Source organism: Dasypus novemcinctus, chromosome 3 (genome assembly GCF_030445035.2).
Source record: "Dasypus novemcinctus isolate mDasNov1 chromosome 3, mDasNov1.1.hap2, whole genome shotgun sequence".
In the NCBI taxonomy this organism is placed as follows: Eukaryota; Metazoa; Chordata; class Mammalia; order Cingulata; family Dasypodidae; genus Dasypus; species Dasypus novemcinctus.
The window spans coordinates 59,324,023-59,340,322 of NC_080675.1; the positions used below are offsets into that span (position 1 = coordinate 59,324,023).

The window sequence follows — 16,300 nt, forward strand, 5'->3', positions numbered from 1 at the left end:
ATTGTTTTACTTGTACTTGTAGATACTTCTTATTTTTGGGTGGGATGGACTGTTTTTCATGTAAAAGTTTCATAAAAGAAACTGCCTCATGTTTAAAAAAAACTTCAAAAACTTGATTACTAATAATATATTCATAGACTTCTTGATTTTCTTAAACTGATAAGCATGATACTATATTTAAAATTTAATGTTCTACAAACTTTTTTTTTATAGAAATAAATATTAATATGTTCAATCATTCCATTTTGTAGAAAGAATACTCCTGTGGGGAGAGGAATCTTGCAGGCATATTTTGACACTCTACCTCCTCTTCCACTTCTTGTTTTGGTGAATCTACATACAGATGGCCAAGTATTTGCATTTCCTTCAGACCAATCTATAACTGAAGAAAACCTTTTATTGTGGCTTAAGAAATTAAAAGCAGGACTAGAAAGTCATACCAGTAAGTTTTCTGTTTTCTTTAACTCACATACTGTTGTATTTTGTTCCATGGATTCTAAATTTTAGTCATAGATAATGAATCCTTTAAAGACTGAACTTTGATGGTTTAAGTGACCTAAATATTGATGTGCTAATCGCATTGGCCACAGGACAATCTCCAGTTTTGAGGCCAGAGATGCACGGCCTTAGTCTGGGACAATCAACTCACCTAAGAAGACCTCTTCCTTCTCTGGAATTTTAGCTCATGGAGTCCTTGCTGCTTGTAAGATGACCAGTGTCTTTAAAAATATTTTTATGATTTAACCTTTTTTCCCCTAATGTGACAGTGGGAACATTGGCTTGCTGAAGCTCAAGTCCTTCATGCTATTTTTTATAAAACTGAAATAGTACATTTCACACAAGACAATTCTTATATAGCTTTTTCATATGCCCACCAGTTTTTTCCTACAACTATAAGCAAATATGTTTTTATAGAAAAGAGCATGTTTCTAATAGTACAATATTATTGTATAAATTTCTGCGTCTGAATATTCTAAAAATTATATTTCAAACTGAAACATCCCTTAGTTTTTCCCTTGACATTTATTATTGTTGCTTTTGTTGATCACATGCATCTACCCTTCTGTTCATATTTTGCCTTTGCTTCATAGGCCAAGTACATCAGAGAAGTCAACTGTTGGAATAAAAATAATGGCCAGTATTTACTGAGAATGTGCTGTTTTCCTGGAAGTATCAGATTTACTTATCACAATAACTCCCAAATTCTGGATTCTTGAGTTCATTTAGGGAGCTATCATTGCAGCACACCCATTTTTCCCAGGTGGTCTGCTTCATTTCTGTCACGTTAGGCAACTTTAACTAAACTATTGTGCTTACCATATAGATACTTTTAAAAATTGAGATATACTTCACATATAAAATTCACCAAGGTGCATATTTCTGTAGGTTTTAGTACATTTATAAAGTTGTGCAACCATCGCTATCTAATTGCAGAATATTTCCATCACTCCAAAAAGAAACTCTGCGCTTATCATTGGTTACTCCCTATTCTATCATCCAGCCCCGAGCATCCACTAATCTACTTTCTGTCTTTGTGGATTTGTCTATTTTGAAACATTTCACATAAATGAAGTCATGCAATATGTGGCCTCTTGTGTCTGGCTTCCTTTGACTTGGCATAATGTTTTCAGGGTTCATGCATGTTGTAGCATGATTCAATACTTCATTCCTTTTTATGGCAGAATAATATTGCATTGTATGGATATACCATATTTGTTTATTCATCAGTTGGATATTTGAGTTGTTTTCACTATTTGGCTGTTGTCACTAGAGCAGCTATGAACATTCATGTACAAGTTTTTGTGTATATGCGTGTTTCATATTCTCTTAGGCATACACCTATCTAGGAGTGGAATTGCTGGATCATGTGATAACTTTATATTTAACTTTGAGGATCTGCCAAACTGTTTTACACAGCGGCTGCCCATTTTATGTTCCTACTTGCAATTTATGAGGTCCCAATATCTCCCTATCATTGCCAACTGTATTCATTTCTTGCGACTGCTGTAAGAAATTACCACAAACAAGCTGGCTTAAATCAATAGAAATAAATTTGTTTAGCAAGTGGGAAATGAAGGGTTGGCAGAACCTCTAGAGGCTCCAGGGGAGAATCCTTCCTTGCCTCTTCCAGCTTCTGGTAACTGTCAGTGTTCCTTGGTTTGTGGCCATATCACTTCAATATCCACCTCCATCTTCATATTGTCTTCTTTTTTCTCTTAAAAGGATCTTGTTATTGGATTTTGGGCCTACCTGGGTAATCCAGGTTGATCTCATCTCCATTAATTATAGCAAAGACTGTTTCAAATAATGTAACATTCACATGGTCCAGGTATTAGGACATAGACATATTTTTTGGGGAGGTTGGGGCATCCTTCAACCTCCTATGTCAACACTTTTTTTATTTAAGCCATTCTAGTGGATATGAAATGATATCTTATTGTGGTTTTGATTTGTATTTCCCTAATGGCTAATGATGTTCCATGCATGTATTGGCCATTTGTATATCTTCTTTGGAGAAATATCTATTCAAATCCTTTGCTCATTTTTAGTTGGGTCATTTATCTTTTTATCATTCTATTATAAGAGTTCTTTATATATTCTGGATACTAGACACTTATCAAATAGGATTTGCAAATATTTTCTTCACTATCACCTATATTTCATTCTGCAGGAATGTCTCTACTTTCTTGATAGTGTCCTTTACACAAGAATATTTAATTTTGCTTGTGCTTTTGGTGTTATTTCGAAGAAACCATTGCCTAATCCAAGGTTATGAACATTTACACATGTGTTTTATTCTAAGAGTTTTATAGTTTTAGCCCTACAATTACATCTTTGATCCATTTTGAGCTAATTTTTTGTGTATGGTGTGAGGTGGGTGTTCCAGATTTGTTCTTTTAGTGTATTCAGTTGTCCCAGCACTATTTGTTAAAGTGACTCTTCTTTCCCCATTGAATGGTTGTGGAACTCATGTCAACAATCATTTGGTCATAGATGTATGGGTTTATTTCTGGACTCTCAATTCTATTCCATTAATATGTATGTCTGTCCTTATGCCAGTGCTTGACTGTCTTTATTACTGTTGCTTTGTAGTAGTTTTGAAATTGGAAAGTATGGGCCTTCCAACTTTATTTTCCTTTTCAAGGGTTCCTTCAGATGGTATTTTAAGTCTTAATTTTCTAAGAGTATTTACTGGTTTTTATATTTGCCTAGAAAATTGGACAAAATTAAGGCGACCATTTTGTGTAAGTCATAATCTAGAAAGAGCCCTTTTTGTGATTACCACTGATCTTTGACTTCATTTATAGCCATGTGGTGTAGGGATCCTTTAGCTTGTAGCTCTTGAACTATTCAGATAGTCTGTGTTCACTGTTTAATGAATGTATTGGCATTACCCATGTAAAGATAATTTCCCAAAAGGAGCATCCCTGGGGACTTTGATCCATCACCTCAAACCACTACCACGAGGAAAGAATCAGAATTATTTTTCTGTTTCCTGAGAGACAATTGGTATATCCTCAACTGCAATTTTGTTAATGCAGGGATTGCCATCATTTCCCTGTGTTGCAGCTCTAATTCTTACGTCATTCTTGTAGCCTCTGCAGCAGGTAAGAAAATCAAACCACGTTTCTCTGTGCATTGTGTCCTCCCTTCTGTGCTGGCAGGACTCTCTCTCCCTACTCTTTGGTGGACAAATCTTTACCTGAATGGGTGCTCTGAGATGTGCATGTGTCAGCAACTCTCTTGGAATAGCTTAAATATATAACATGGTGCCAAAGCTGTCTGCTTCTGCTGCAAACTTTAATTTCTGTGAAATTAAAATTTATTTGAGACTTACACTTAACTTTGGTCAAGTTCCCTGGCTTTTCTATTTCTGTGCCTTGGTTTTCTCATCTATAAAATTAGGGTAATAATCGTTCCTACCTCATGGGGTTGTGGTAAAGAGTAAATGAAGGGAAGCAGATGAGGCTAAATTGATAAAGCTTCTGCCTACCATATGGGAGGACCTGGGTTCTATCCCTAGGGCCTCCTGGTGAAAAAGAAGAAGAGAAAGTGTGCCTGCACGGCGAGCCAATGCCTATGCGAGTGCCCGCTTGGTAAACCAGTGCCCTGTGCAAGTAAGTCGTGCAGCAAGATGATGACGTGTCAAAAGAGAGACAAGGGGAGAGTCAAGGTGAAGCACAGCAGAAACCAGGAATTGAGGTGATTCAATTGACAGGGAACCTCTCTTCCCATCAGAGGTCTCCAGGATCGAATCCTGGTGAATCCTAGAGGAGAGAAAATGAGAAGAGAAGACAACACAGACAGCAAAAACAGCAGGGCAGGAGGAGGGGAAAGGGGGAAAATAAAAATAAAAAAATTTAAAAATAAGTAAATGAATAATGCCTGGTATATGTTAAGACTGAGGAAATGTTAGCTATTTTTATTTATTTATCATTACTAATGATTAAATAATGTAGTTATTACCCACACATGATTAGAGTACAGTTTTAGTTTGTTATAGAAAACATTAAGACCCTTTTCAGTTCCCTGAGCAAGTAACTAGATTGGAATGTTAAATTTTAGGCATTTTATCATATCTCAGACCACTAGGCTGCAGTGTTTACCTTAAATAAATATTGCTAAATATTTGTTTAGCGTTAAATGGAATCTTTTCTAAAAATATGGTTTAAATACATTTATATGCCATAAACAGTTATTCTTATCTCTTGTCTATTAATTATATTAAAGAAAATATTTCATCTGGTTCTTATTTTTTATTCTTCTAAGCTGGGCCTAGGCAATACTAATCTGAAACATCAATTGCAGGGATAGCCTAAAGTTAAAGCTTGCTGATATACAAAGTACTAGGATTTCATCTAATTGAATGTGATGGAAGAAATTATATATTAATAAGAGTACAGATATACTGCATATATTCATATATTAATCCAATCCAGGAAATGGCAATTTATATCAATTTCTTAAGCTTTTAAAAATGTATTTATAATAATTTGATTTAAAATGATTTGAGAGTTGTATTTTATCAGGATTTACTTTTTTTCCTGCAGAAAACAGTATATGGAAGCTTTTACTGGAATTTACTGTAAAAGGCTTACTTTGGACATTTCCTTATATAGTTTATTTTTCAGAATAATTCTGAAACTGTTTTGTGAAATCTGTCTTACAGCAAGAGAAAAGTTAGCTAATTTATCTCACATATATTACTGACTTTAATCAATTTTCTTCTTATAATGACTGTTTTAAAATAATATTGTGATTGACTGCTGTGAAGCTTATCTAAGAGAAATTTCAGTCACTGTGTTTTAGTACAGTTGGTTCCATAGCAATTTTTGGTTATTCCTTGTGTATAATTATTTTTATGAACTTTTTTAACAGATCAATTTTATTAATACATATTAATAAAGCATAAAACCATCCAAAGTCTACAATCACTGGTATTTGGTTTAATCACATATTTGTGCATTCATCACTTCAGTCATTCTTAGAGCACTTTCATTATTCCAATAATAATAATAATAAACAAAAACCAGACAAACAAAACTCATTACCTCTCAATCTCTCTATGCTTGCCCTGTCTTACATAGCTATTCTTTTTTCAAGTATATTTGTAATTATATTTTGTAAAAACAGTCTTATGTTACAATATCATCCATATGCATGTTTTGCATGAGGTTTAACTATCTTACACAGTCCCATATTACAGTTTTTAGATTTCCTCGTAGTAATATACATGACCTTAGATAACTTTTTCAACCACTGTCATATCCATATAATATCTCTGCTACTTAAAACACCATGATGTGCTTTCACTATTTCTATTTATTTTTAAAGATTTACAAACTTTTTACCATTTCTGCACAGATTAACCCTCAGCTTTCTATCCACTGACCTCCTGTTTTCTGGTGATCTATATTCTAATGAACTCCATGAGTTTATACAATATGTTTAGTTCATAATAGCACAGTCATACAGTATTTATACTTTTGTATCTGGTTTGCTTTAAACATAATGTCCTCCAGGTTCATCCATGTTATCATACGCTTCATGACTTCATTTCTTCTTACCGCTGCAAACTATTCCATCATGATATACACCACAATTTGTTTATCCATTCATCAGTTGATGGACACCTGTGTTGTTTCCAACTTTTGGCAATCATGAATAACGCTGCTGTGAACATCAGTATGCAGACATCTGTTTGTGTCTCTGCTCTCAGTTATTCTGGGTATATCTTAGCAATGGTGTTGGTTCCCTGGCAAGTCTATATTCAACTTCCTTAGGAACTATGAAGCAGTCCTCCACAGTGGCTGTACCATTCTACATTCCCACCAACAGTGAATAAACATTCCTATCTCTCTACATTCTTTCCATCATTTAGTTTTCTGACTTTTTAATAGTCACCAGTGTAATAGATATGATATGATATCTCATTGTAGTTTTGATTTGCATTTCCCTAATCAGTAATGATGTTGAGCATTTCTTCATGAAGTGTTTTGTTTTTGTTTTTGCCATTTGTATTTCTTCTTTGGACAACTGTCTTTTCAAATGTATTGCCCATTTTTAAATCCGATAGTTTGTCTTTTTATTGTTGAGTTGTATGATCTCCTTATTGGACATGTGATTGCCAAATATTTTCACCCATTGAGTCAGCTGCCTTTTTACCCTTTTGATAAAGTCATTTGGGGTGCAGAAGTATTGAATTTTGATGAGGTCCCATTTATCTATTTTTATTGTTGTTGCTTGTGCTTTGGATGTAAGGTTTAGGAAACTACTGCCTGCCACAAGATCTTGAAGATATTTTCCTACATTTTCTTCTAGAAGTTATATGGCTATTGTTTTTATATTTAGGTACTTGAACCATTTTGAGTTTATTTTTGTATAAGGTATGAGATAAGGCTCCCCTTTCATTCTTTTGGATATGGATATCCAGTTCTCCCAGCACCTTTTGTTGAGTGGTCTATTCTGGCCCAGCCGGGAGGAGATATGAGGCTCTATTTCTGAGTTCTTGATTCAGTTCCATTCATCAATGTGTCTGTCTTTATGCCAGAATGTTGTTTTTACCACTGTAGCTAAGTAATATGCTTTAAAGTCCAGATATGAGAGTCCTCCAATTTTGTTCTTCTGTTTTACGATCTTTTTGGCTATTCGGGGCCCCTCTCCCTTCCAAATAAATTTGATAATTGGTTTTTCCACTTCTGCAAAAAAGGCTGTTTGGCTTGTGTTGAATCTGCAAATCAGTTAGAGTAGAATTAATATCTTAATGATATTTAGTCTTCCAATCCATGAACACAGAGTATCCTTACATTTATTTAAGTCTTTGGTTTCTTTTAGCAATGTTTTGTAGTTTTCTGAATACAGGTCCTTAATGTCCTTGGTTAAGTTTATTTCTAAATATTTCATTGTTTTGCTTACTATTATAAATGGTATTTTTTTTTCTGATTTCCTCCTCAGATTATACCTCAGTAGTGTATAGAAACGCTGTTGACTTTTGTATATTAATCTTGTATCCCTCCACTTTGCTGAAATCGTCTATTTATTCTAGTAGCTTTTTTGTGGATTTTTTGGGAGATTCTAGATATAGGATCATATCATCAGAGAATAGTGAAAGTTTTACTTTTTCCTTTCCTATGTGAGTGTCTTTTATTTCTTTATCTAGCCTAATTGCTTTAGCTAGAACCTCTAGCACAATATTGAATAACAGTGGTGACAGTGGACATTTCTGTCTTGTTCCTGATCTCAGCGGGAAAGCTTTCTGTCTTTCACCATTGAGTAGGTTTTTCATATGTGCACTTTACCATACTGAGAAAAAGAAAGCTTCCTTCTTTTTTTTTAAAAAAGATTTATTTATTTCTCCCCTCTCCCTCCATTGTCTGCTCTCTGTGTCCATTCGCTTTGTGTTCTGTGTCTGCTTGTATTCTCATTAGGCGGCTCCAGGAACCAATCCTGGGACCTTTTGGAGTGGGAGAGTGGCACCTCAGCTCCCTGGTCTGCTGCGTCTCTTATTATCTCTCCTCTGTGTCTCTTTTCATTGCATCATCTTGGCTGCTCCAGGTCTCCATGTGGGCCAGCACTCCATGGGGGCTAGTTCACCATATGAGCCAGCTTGCCTTCACCAGGAGACCCTGGGCATCAAATCCAGGACCTCCTATATGGTAGATGGGAGCCCAGGTGCTTGAGCCACATCTGCTTCCCAAAAGCTTCCTGCTATTCTTATCTTTTGAAGTATTTTTATCAAGAAGGGGTGCTGTATTTTGTCAACATCTTCTCTGCCTCAATCAAGAGGATCATGTGCTTTTTCTTCTTCAATTTATCAATGTGGTTTATTACACTAATTGATTTTCTTGTGTTGAACCACCTTTGCAAAACTGGGATAAAACCCACTTGATTGCTGCATATAATTCATTTAATGTGCCCTTGGATTCTGTTTGCAAGTATTCTGTTGAAGATCTTTGCATCTATATTCATTTCTTTTTTTGTAGTATCTTTATCTGGTTTTGGTGTTAGGTTGATATTGGTTTCATAGAATGAGTTTGGTAGTCTTCTTTCCTGTTCAATTTTTTGTACCAGCTTGAGCAAGATTGGTATTATATCACCTTTGAATGATTAGTAGAATTCACCTGTGCAGCCATCTGGTCCTGCACTTTTCATCTTTTGGAGGTTTTTTTTTTTTTTATTGACTTTGTAATATTACATTAAAAATATATATTTTTGGAGGTTTTTGATAACTGTTTGAATCTCTTCACTTCTGATTGGTTTGGTGAGGTCTTCTATTTCTTCTAGGGTCAGTGTAGATGGTTCATGTGTTTCTAGGAATTTGTCTACCTTCTCTGCATTGTCTAGTTTTTTGGCATACAGTTGTTCATAGTATCCTCTTATGAGCTCTCTTATTTATGCTAGGTCAGTGGTAATGTTCCCCCTCTCATTTCTGATTTCATTTAGTTGCATCTTCTCCCTTTTTTCTTTGTCATTCTAGGTAAGGATTTGTCGTTTTTGTTGATCTCAAAAAAATCAACTTTTGCTTTTGTTGATTCTCTATATTGTTTTTGTTGTTGTTTTCTCAATTTCATTTATTTCTGCTCTGATCCTTACTATTTCTTTTCTTTGGCTTGGTTTGGGATTAGTTCACTGTTCTTTTTCTAGTTCTTCCAGATGTACTGTTAGCTCTTCAATTTTAGCTCTTCTTTTTCAGTGTAAGCATTGAGGGCTATAAATTCTCTGTCAGCACTGCCTTTGCAGTGTCCCATAGGTTTTGATATGTTATTTTCTCATTTTCATCTTCTAAAGGTATTTGCTGAATACCCTTGCAATTTCTTCTTTGACCCACTGATTGTGTTGTTTAATCTGTATGTATTTATGATATTTTCCATCCATTGATTTCCAACTTCATTCCCTTGTGATCAGAGAAAGTGTTTTGTATAATTTCTTTTTTTTTCAAGATTTATTTTTTATTTATTTCTCTCCCCCGGCCCCCCAGTTATCTGTTCTCTGTGTCCATTCGCTGTGTGTTCTTCTGTGACCGCTTCTTTCCTTATCAATGGCACTGGGAATCTGTGTTTCTTTTTGTTGCGTCATTTTGTTCTGTCAGCTCTCCGTGTGTGTGGCTCCATTCTTGGGCAGGCTGCACTTTTCTTTTGTGCTGGGTGGCTCTCCTTATGGGGCGCACTTCTTGCGTGTGGGGCTCCCCTACATGGGGACACCCCTGTGTGGCACGGCACTCCTTGCGCACATCAGCACTGCTCATGGGCCAGCTCCACATGGGTCAAGGAGGCCCTGGGTTTGAACTGCGGACGTCCCATGTGGCAGGCGGATGCCCTATCCATTAGGCCAACTCCGCTTTCCATGTATAATTTCAATCTTTTTAAATTTATTGAGACTTGTCTTGTGACCCAACATATAGTCTGTCTTGCAGAAGGATACATGAGTACTTGAAAAGAACGTATATCCTGTTGTTTCGGGATGCAATGCTCTATAGATGTCTGTTAGGTCTAATTTATCATATTATTCATGTGCTCTGTTTATTTATCTTCTTTCCAGATGTTTTAGCCAATACCGAAAGTGATGTATTGATGTCTCAACTATTATTAATGTAGAAATATATATTTCTCCCTTCACTTTTGCAGTTGTGTGCCTCATGTATCTTGGGGCACTCTGGTTAGTTGCATAAATATTTAGTGTAGTTATTTCTTCTTGGTGAATTGCTTCTTTTACTAATATATAATGCCCTTCTGCTTCTCTTATAACAGTTTTGCATTTGAAGTCTTTTTTGTTGAATATTAGTATTAACTACTCCAGCTCTTTTTTGGTTTCTGTTTGCATGGAATATTTTTTTCCAAACTTTTACATTTAAAACTTGGCTGTGTCCTTATATCTCAGGTGGGTCTTTTGTAGATGACAAAAAATGGCTAATATATTTTTTTATCCGTTCTGTCAGTCTGTGTTTTTTGATTGGGCAATTCAAGCCATTAACATTCAATGTTATTATTGTAAAGACATTACTTCATTCATTTTGTCCTTTGGCTCTCTTTTGTCATATTGTTCTGTTTTCTGTCTTCTTACCCTTTAATTTACCCTTCTCAATAATTTTAATTTCTACACTCTTCTCCAAATTTCTCACCCTTGTTTTTTCCTTTCAGGCTACAGTACTCCCTTTAATATCTTTTAAATTCTGTTCTTTTGGTAACATAGTCTGTCAGTTTTTGTTTGTCTGTGAAGACTTTGAACTCATCCTCATTTTTTTTTTTTTAAATTTTTTAAAAAAGATTTATTATTTATTTATTTAATTCCCCTCCCCTACCCCGGTGGTCTGTTTTTGTGTCTTTTTGCTGCGTCTTGTTTCTTTGTCTGCTTCTGTTGTGGTCAGCTGCACGGGAAGTGTGGGCGGCGCCATTCCTCGGCAGGCTGCTCCCTCCTTTGCGCTCGGCGGCTCTCCTTTTGGGTGCACTCCTTGCGCGTGGGGCTCCCCTACGCGGGGGACACCCCTGCGTGGCAGGGCACTCCTTGCGCGCATCAGCACTGCGCATGGGCCAGCTCCACACGGGTCAAGGAGGCCCAGGGTTTGAACCGTGGACCTCCCATGTGGTAGACGGACACCCTAACCACTGGACCAAAGTCCGTTTCCCCATCCTCATTTTTGAAGGACAGATTTGCTGTATATAGAATTCTTGGCTGGCAGTTTTTCATTCAGTATCTTAAGTGCATCCTACCACTTTCTTTTCTCCTCCATGGTTTCTGATGAGAGGTCAGTAGTTAATCTTATTTTCTCTTGTATGTGATGCTGCTTTCAGTATCCTCTCTTACTCTCTCATAATTTGTCATTCTGAATAGTAGGTCTCCCAGAGTTGGTCTGTTTGTATTTATTCTGTTTAGTGTGTGTATTGTCTTTCTTGGATATTGATATTTAGGTCTTTCATAAGTGTTGGGAAGTTTTCATCATTATTTCCTCAAATACTCTTTCTGCCCTCTTTTCATTTTCTTCTCCTTCTGGGACACTGATAATGCATATGTTTTTGTGTTTTGCTTTTTTTTTTTTTTTTTTTTAAGATTCATTTATTTATTTAATTTCCCCCCCTCCCCTGGTTGTCTGTTCTTGGTGTCTATTTGCTGCGTCTTGTTTCTTTGTCCGCTTCTGTTGTCGTCAGCGGCACGGGAAGTGTGGGCAGCGCCATTCCTCGGCAGGCTGCTCTTTCATTTCACGCTGGGCGGCTTTTCCTCACGGGCACACTCCTTGCGCGTGGGGCTCCCCCACGCGGGGGACACCCTTGCGTGGCACTGCACTCCTTGCGTGCATCAGCACTGCACATGGCCAGTTCCACACGGGTCAAGGAGGCCCGGGGTTTGAACCGCGGACCTCCCATATGGTAGACGGACGCCCTAACCACTGGGCCAAAGTCCGTTTTCCATGTTTTTGTGTTTTGCATCGTCATTCAGTTCTTGGAGATTCTGTTCCAATTTTTCTGTTCTCTTGTCTTTTCCAATTCAGATGTTCTGTCTTCTAAATCACTAGTTCTGTCTCTGAGCAATTCAAAACTGTTCTTATGTGCCTCTAATGTATTTTTAATCTCATCCTTTGTGTTTTCCTTCCCATAAGTTTTTATTTTTCTTCGCAGGCTTTCGTATTTTTTTTATGCTCACCCAGTGTCTTCTTAATATCGTTGATCTCTTTAGTCATACCTTCTTTAAATTCTTTTAATTGATTTATCAGAGTTGTGTGATTATCATTAATTAATTGTTTTAAATCCTGTATCTCTTCAGGATACTTGGTTTGATCCTTTTGCTGGACTATCTTTTCTTGTTTCCTAGTATGGCTTCTAAATTTTTGCTGATGTCTGGGCATCTGAATATGTTTGTAAATTTACTCTGAAAGCCAATTTTTCTCTCTTGCCTATTTTTTTCACAGCTCTTCTTTGGTATTTGGTTCAACTCATTCTAAGTCTTTAAAAGTGCATAAGTTATGTTATCAGAATTGGGCCAGGGACTCTTTAATGGTGTGCAGATTTTCTTCCTGGGCTTAGGATACAAAGGTAATCAAAAACAGTTTTTGTCCATGCAATTTCCAAGCTGGCCTGCAGATGACACTCCTCAGTGCATCTTTTTACGGAAGTGTTCATTCTCGGCTTTCCTGTGTTGAAAATTCACAGTGGAGATTGAAAGTGGGCTCTGCTGATGGAATTCACTGAAGAAAAGCACCCCCCCCCCCCATTGCCCTCTCTTTTCCCTCTCAGTCAGTTGCATTTAGCCAGATGTTAAACCCCAGCTTAATATCTTGGGGGTTGGGGAGGGGAGCCCTTCCCTGAGGTCAAGGGGTTTAGTAATTCACAGTTTGTTATTTCGGGTCTTCCCCTCTCTGTCCCTCACCTTCCTGGGAGTTGTGCACCACTGTCTTGGTCAGTTGACCTCCAAAGCAGATATGTCGATGAGCTTTTGGTTCTTTCTCCATTTTTTTTGTGAGAGAATGGAGCCCTGCCTGCTAGTCCTATGCCATCTTTCCACAATCCCAGGTGACCTTGTTTTTATAAACTATGTGGAAAGGATGTTAATCAAAAACTTCAGAACCAGAAAATGCTTTAGAATGTAAGGAAAATATTTTGTCTAAATGACAAAATAATTTAAAACAATACACATATGTGCCACAAATTTTTAATGAAATGTTTAAAAAAACCTCGATTTTTTTGAGAGAGACAAGAGTAAGGAGGGAAGTGTGAGTCTTTTGCATTTTAATTTGTACATTTCTATATGGAATCTCATTAACATATATAGCTTTTCTTAACCTTTAATAAGGTATAAGTGGCAGATTTTTGCCCTTTTTATTCCCTATTGATGCTTTTATTTATGTAGACAATAACAGCTTATAAATGTAATATAAAATGAAAATGGCTAGAAATGACGAATGTATCAAGCTTCTTATTGATAATGACAGAAAAATATCTTTTTGCTTAGATATTTGACACTAGTAAAGCCTTCGCCCCTACAGATGTAGTTTTCAAATTAATGTATTTTCCAGTATATTCATGTGATTTTATACCTGTTAATCTTTAACCTTTGATTGTATATTCCTTCCAGCTATTTTACCTGCTCAGGAATGGAAACCTCCTCTTCCAGCTTATGACTTTCTAAGTATGATGGATGCTGCAGCGTCTCAATATCCCATCAGGAAAGCCCCTGAGTATATTAAAGAAACTGATGTACAGGAGAATGATGAAAAACATGAAGATAAATCAGCAGCCAGAAAAGAACCAATTGAAACATTGAGAATAAAGCATTGGAATAGAAATAATTGGCTTAAAGAGGCAGAAAAATTGTTTAAGCATGATAAAGAGTTATGATGTTCAAAAGTGAGCTAATTTTCTGGGGCTGTAGGAAGATTTCCAAGGTCTTTTTAGTTTATTTGATAAACTGAGGAGTTTATTTATTTAAAAACATTTTAATAAATCATTTCAAGTTTCTAGACCAGTGCTGACCAATAGAAATGTGAGCCACATGTGAAATTCTGAATTTTCTAATAGGCACATTAAAAAGCAAAAAAAGAACAGTGAAATTTAATTTTTTCTTGAAATAAATTTTAATGTATTTTGTCCAGTAAATATATCCAAAATATCATGTAATCAATGTAAAATTTTACTTTTTTTTTCATAACAAGTCTTCATCTCAATTCAGACTAGCCACATTGCAAGTGCTCAGCCATATGTAGCTAGTGACGACTGTACTGGATAGCTCAGCTCTAGACAAAAACTAATAATTAATTTAACGGCGTTCTAGCTATGATGTATATTTGAATTAAAGTAAAACTGAAGCTCCAGTTTAATCACAGTTGGGTCCACATTGGAATCTTACAGCTAGAAGCTGCATTTGTTTTGGATTCATGATGTTTGTTTATCAACCAGGAGGCATTTTTGCTCCTCAGGACATTTTGTAATGTTTGGAAACATTTTTGATTGTCCTGATTAGGGGCATGCTACTGAGATACAGTGGGTAGAAGTCAGGGATTCTGTTAAACATCCTACAATGCATAGGACAGATGCCCATATCAAAGATGTATATTGAGAAACCTTGTGTTAAATTAACCTGTGATACTCTAGGCTCCTTGAATTTTCTGGTTCTGCCTAGTTATCATGTTTGAGAAAAATCTTGAATATTAATGAATTAATATTAAAGATAATAATCAGGATAATGGTCTTATGCTGATTATTATCTGGATACAGCTTTATTTTTTCTTATAAATTCATTTTTTAAAAGAAGGTACCAGGGATTGAACCCAGAACCTCGTACATGGGAAGCATCCACTCAACCAGTGAGCTACATCCACTCCCCTAAATTCATTTTAATATTATTTTCAAAAGCAATGAGACATATCACTATGAAGGACTCTTAGAACTTGCTCTTATATCTGTAAGTTATGTTGCTAAAATTTCAGATTGAATAGGAATTAACTATTCTTCCATCCTCCTCAGAGAGGATCCTGCAACTGTATCATGTTTGAAATCTAGCCTTGTAAGCTTTGAGCAAATAAGTTGATATCCCTGGATCATATGGCTTCCTGTATAAAATAAGAGAGCTATATTAGCCAAAAGATTAAGTTTTAGCCCAAAAAGCACTTGTCAGGTTGATCTGTTTGCAGCAGTTGTGTCATGTTTGCTGTGTGCATCTTTTGACATATTGAGAACACTGGACTTAGTACTGCACTATATTTCTCCTTATAATATCTCCCTGGATTATGTTGTTCTTGAAATTTTCTCCACATTTGGTTTATCTAGTTTAACTGAGTTCCACAACTGGAATTTAAAAAACTCAAATGCCTAATTTCAACAAATGCATATAATTAATGTATTTCATTTGAACATAACCATTTGCTGTTCTCAGTACCCCTGCTCTGTGTTCATCCCGTAATGCATTATTTCAGTTTACTCTCATTTGTTTTAATTTTCTAACTCATGGAAGATATGAGAGTAAACGCTAAATATAGTTTGTAATTCTAAAACACCATCAGCCTAACCATTAAAAAATGCTAATTAGCTATAAATACAAATGTGAAATTGATTAATCACATACCTTGAACAGCAATTTCAACAGCTGTCATAAAAGTTCTTTTAATAACTTTAGTGTCTGGCTTTTAGGCCATCTCCAAAAGCCTCTTTTGGTCCCTCTCATGCAGTTGGGCCACTTACCATGTAGCAGTTTCTTTGGTTGCAAGCAAAAGAAGTTCAACTTTGGTTGACTTAAGCAAAATGGGAATATTGGATAATTCACAGAGTTAGAGGGAAAGTTAAATCAGGGTTTGAAAGGTTAAGAACCTTGGCTGTTCTGGGATCTTTATAGCATGAACTAACAGCAGAAAGATGGATCACATTCAAAATGTTTTATATCTTGTTTCTCAGAGAATACAGGGAAAGTTATGGGAAGACTAGTTACCTTAATTGGTATCACTAACAAGGCTTCTACAATATGTAGAAGTAAACTTCATAAAATAAATATATATCCTGTTAACCAGAAAAAAAGATAATGAATGTTGAGAATTGAAAAAAGAGTTGGTGGTTGGTGCATGTGTACAGTCTGTATAATATCCCGTCCCTCATTAATCAGACTCTTTTAGCTCTCCTTCACTGAAGCTGTAAAGTAAACATCCTTGGTCCATTGCTGCTAGCCCTTGTGATGAAATATTCCATGGACTGTTTGTCAGAATTCCTGAAATTTACCACTTAAGCTTATGCTTCTTTTAAAAACTAAATGTGTATAAGTGGAATGATAAGAGTTGTATAATCAGTAAGTGTTTACATTTGGTAATAAAAAGTAATCAAATGTG

The 16,300-nt window shown here is 36.0% G+C and overlaps 1 protein-coding gene across 3 annotated transcripts in view; it reads left to right on the forward strand.

Moving 5' to 3' along the window:
• The window catches only part of TXNDC16 (thioredoxin domain containing 16), a 132,634-nt gene extending 116,334 nt beyond the window's left edge, over positions 1 to 16,300 (forward strand). For 2 of the 3 annotated variants that reach the window (XM_004449347.4, XM_071213934.1), the window contains 2 exons: positions 252 to 442; positions 13,564 to 16,300. In XM_004449347.4, the coding sequence (XP_004449404.3) occupies positions 252 to 442; positions 13,564 to 13,826 (454 nt within the window). In that variant the 3' untranslated portion in view covers positions 13,827 to 16,300. Of the gene's footprint in view, positions 1 to 251; positions 443 to 590; positions 708 to 13,563 lie in introns of those variants that run through there. The other variant, XM_071213933.1, reaches the window with a different exon arrangement.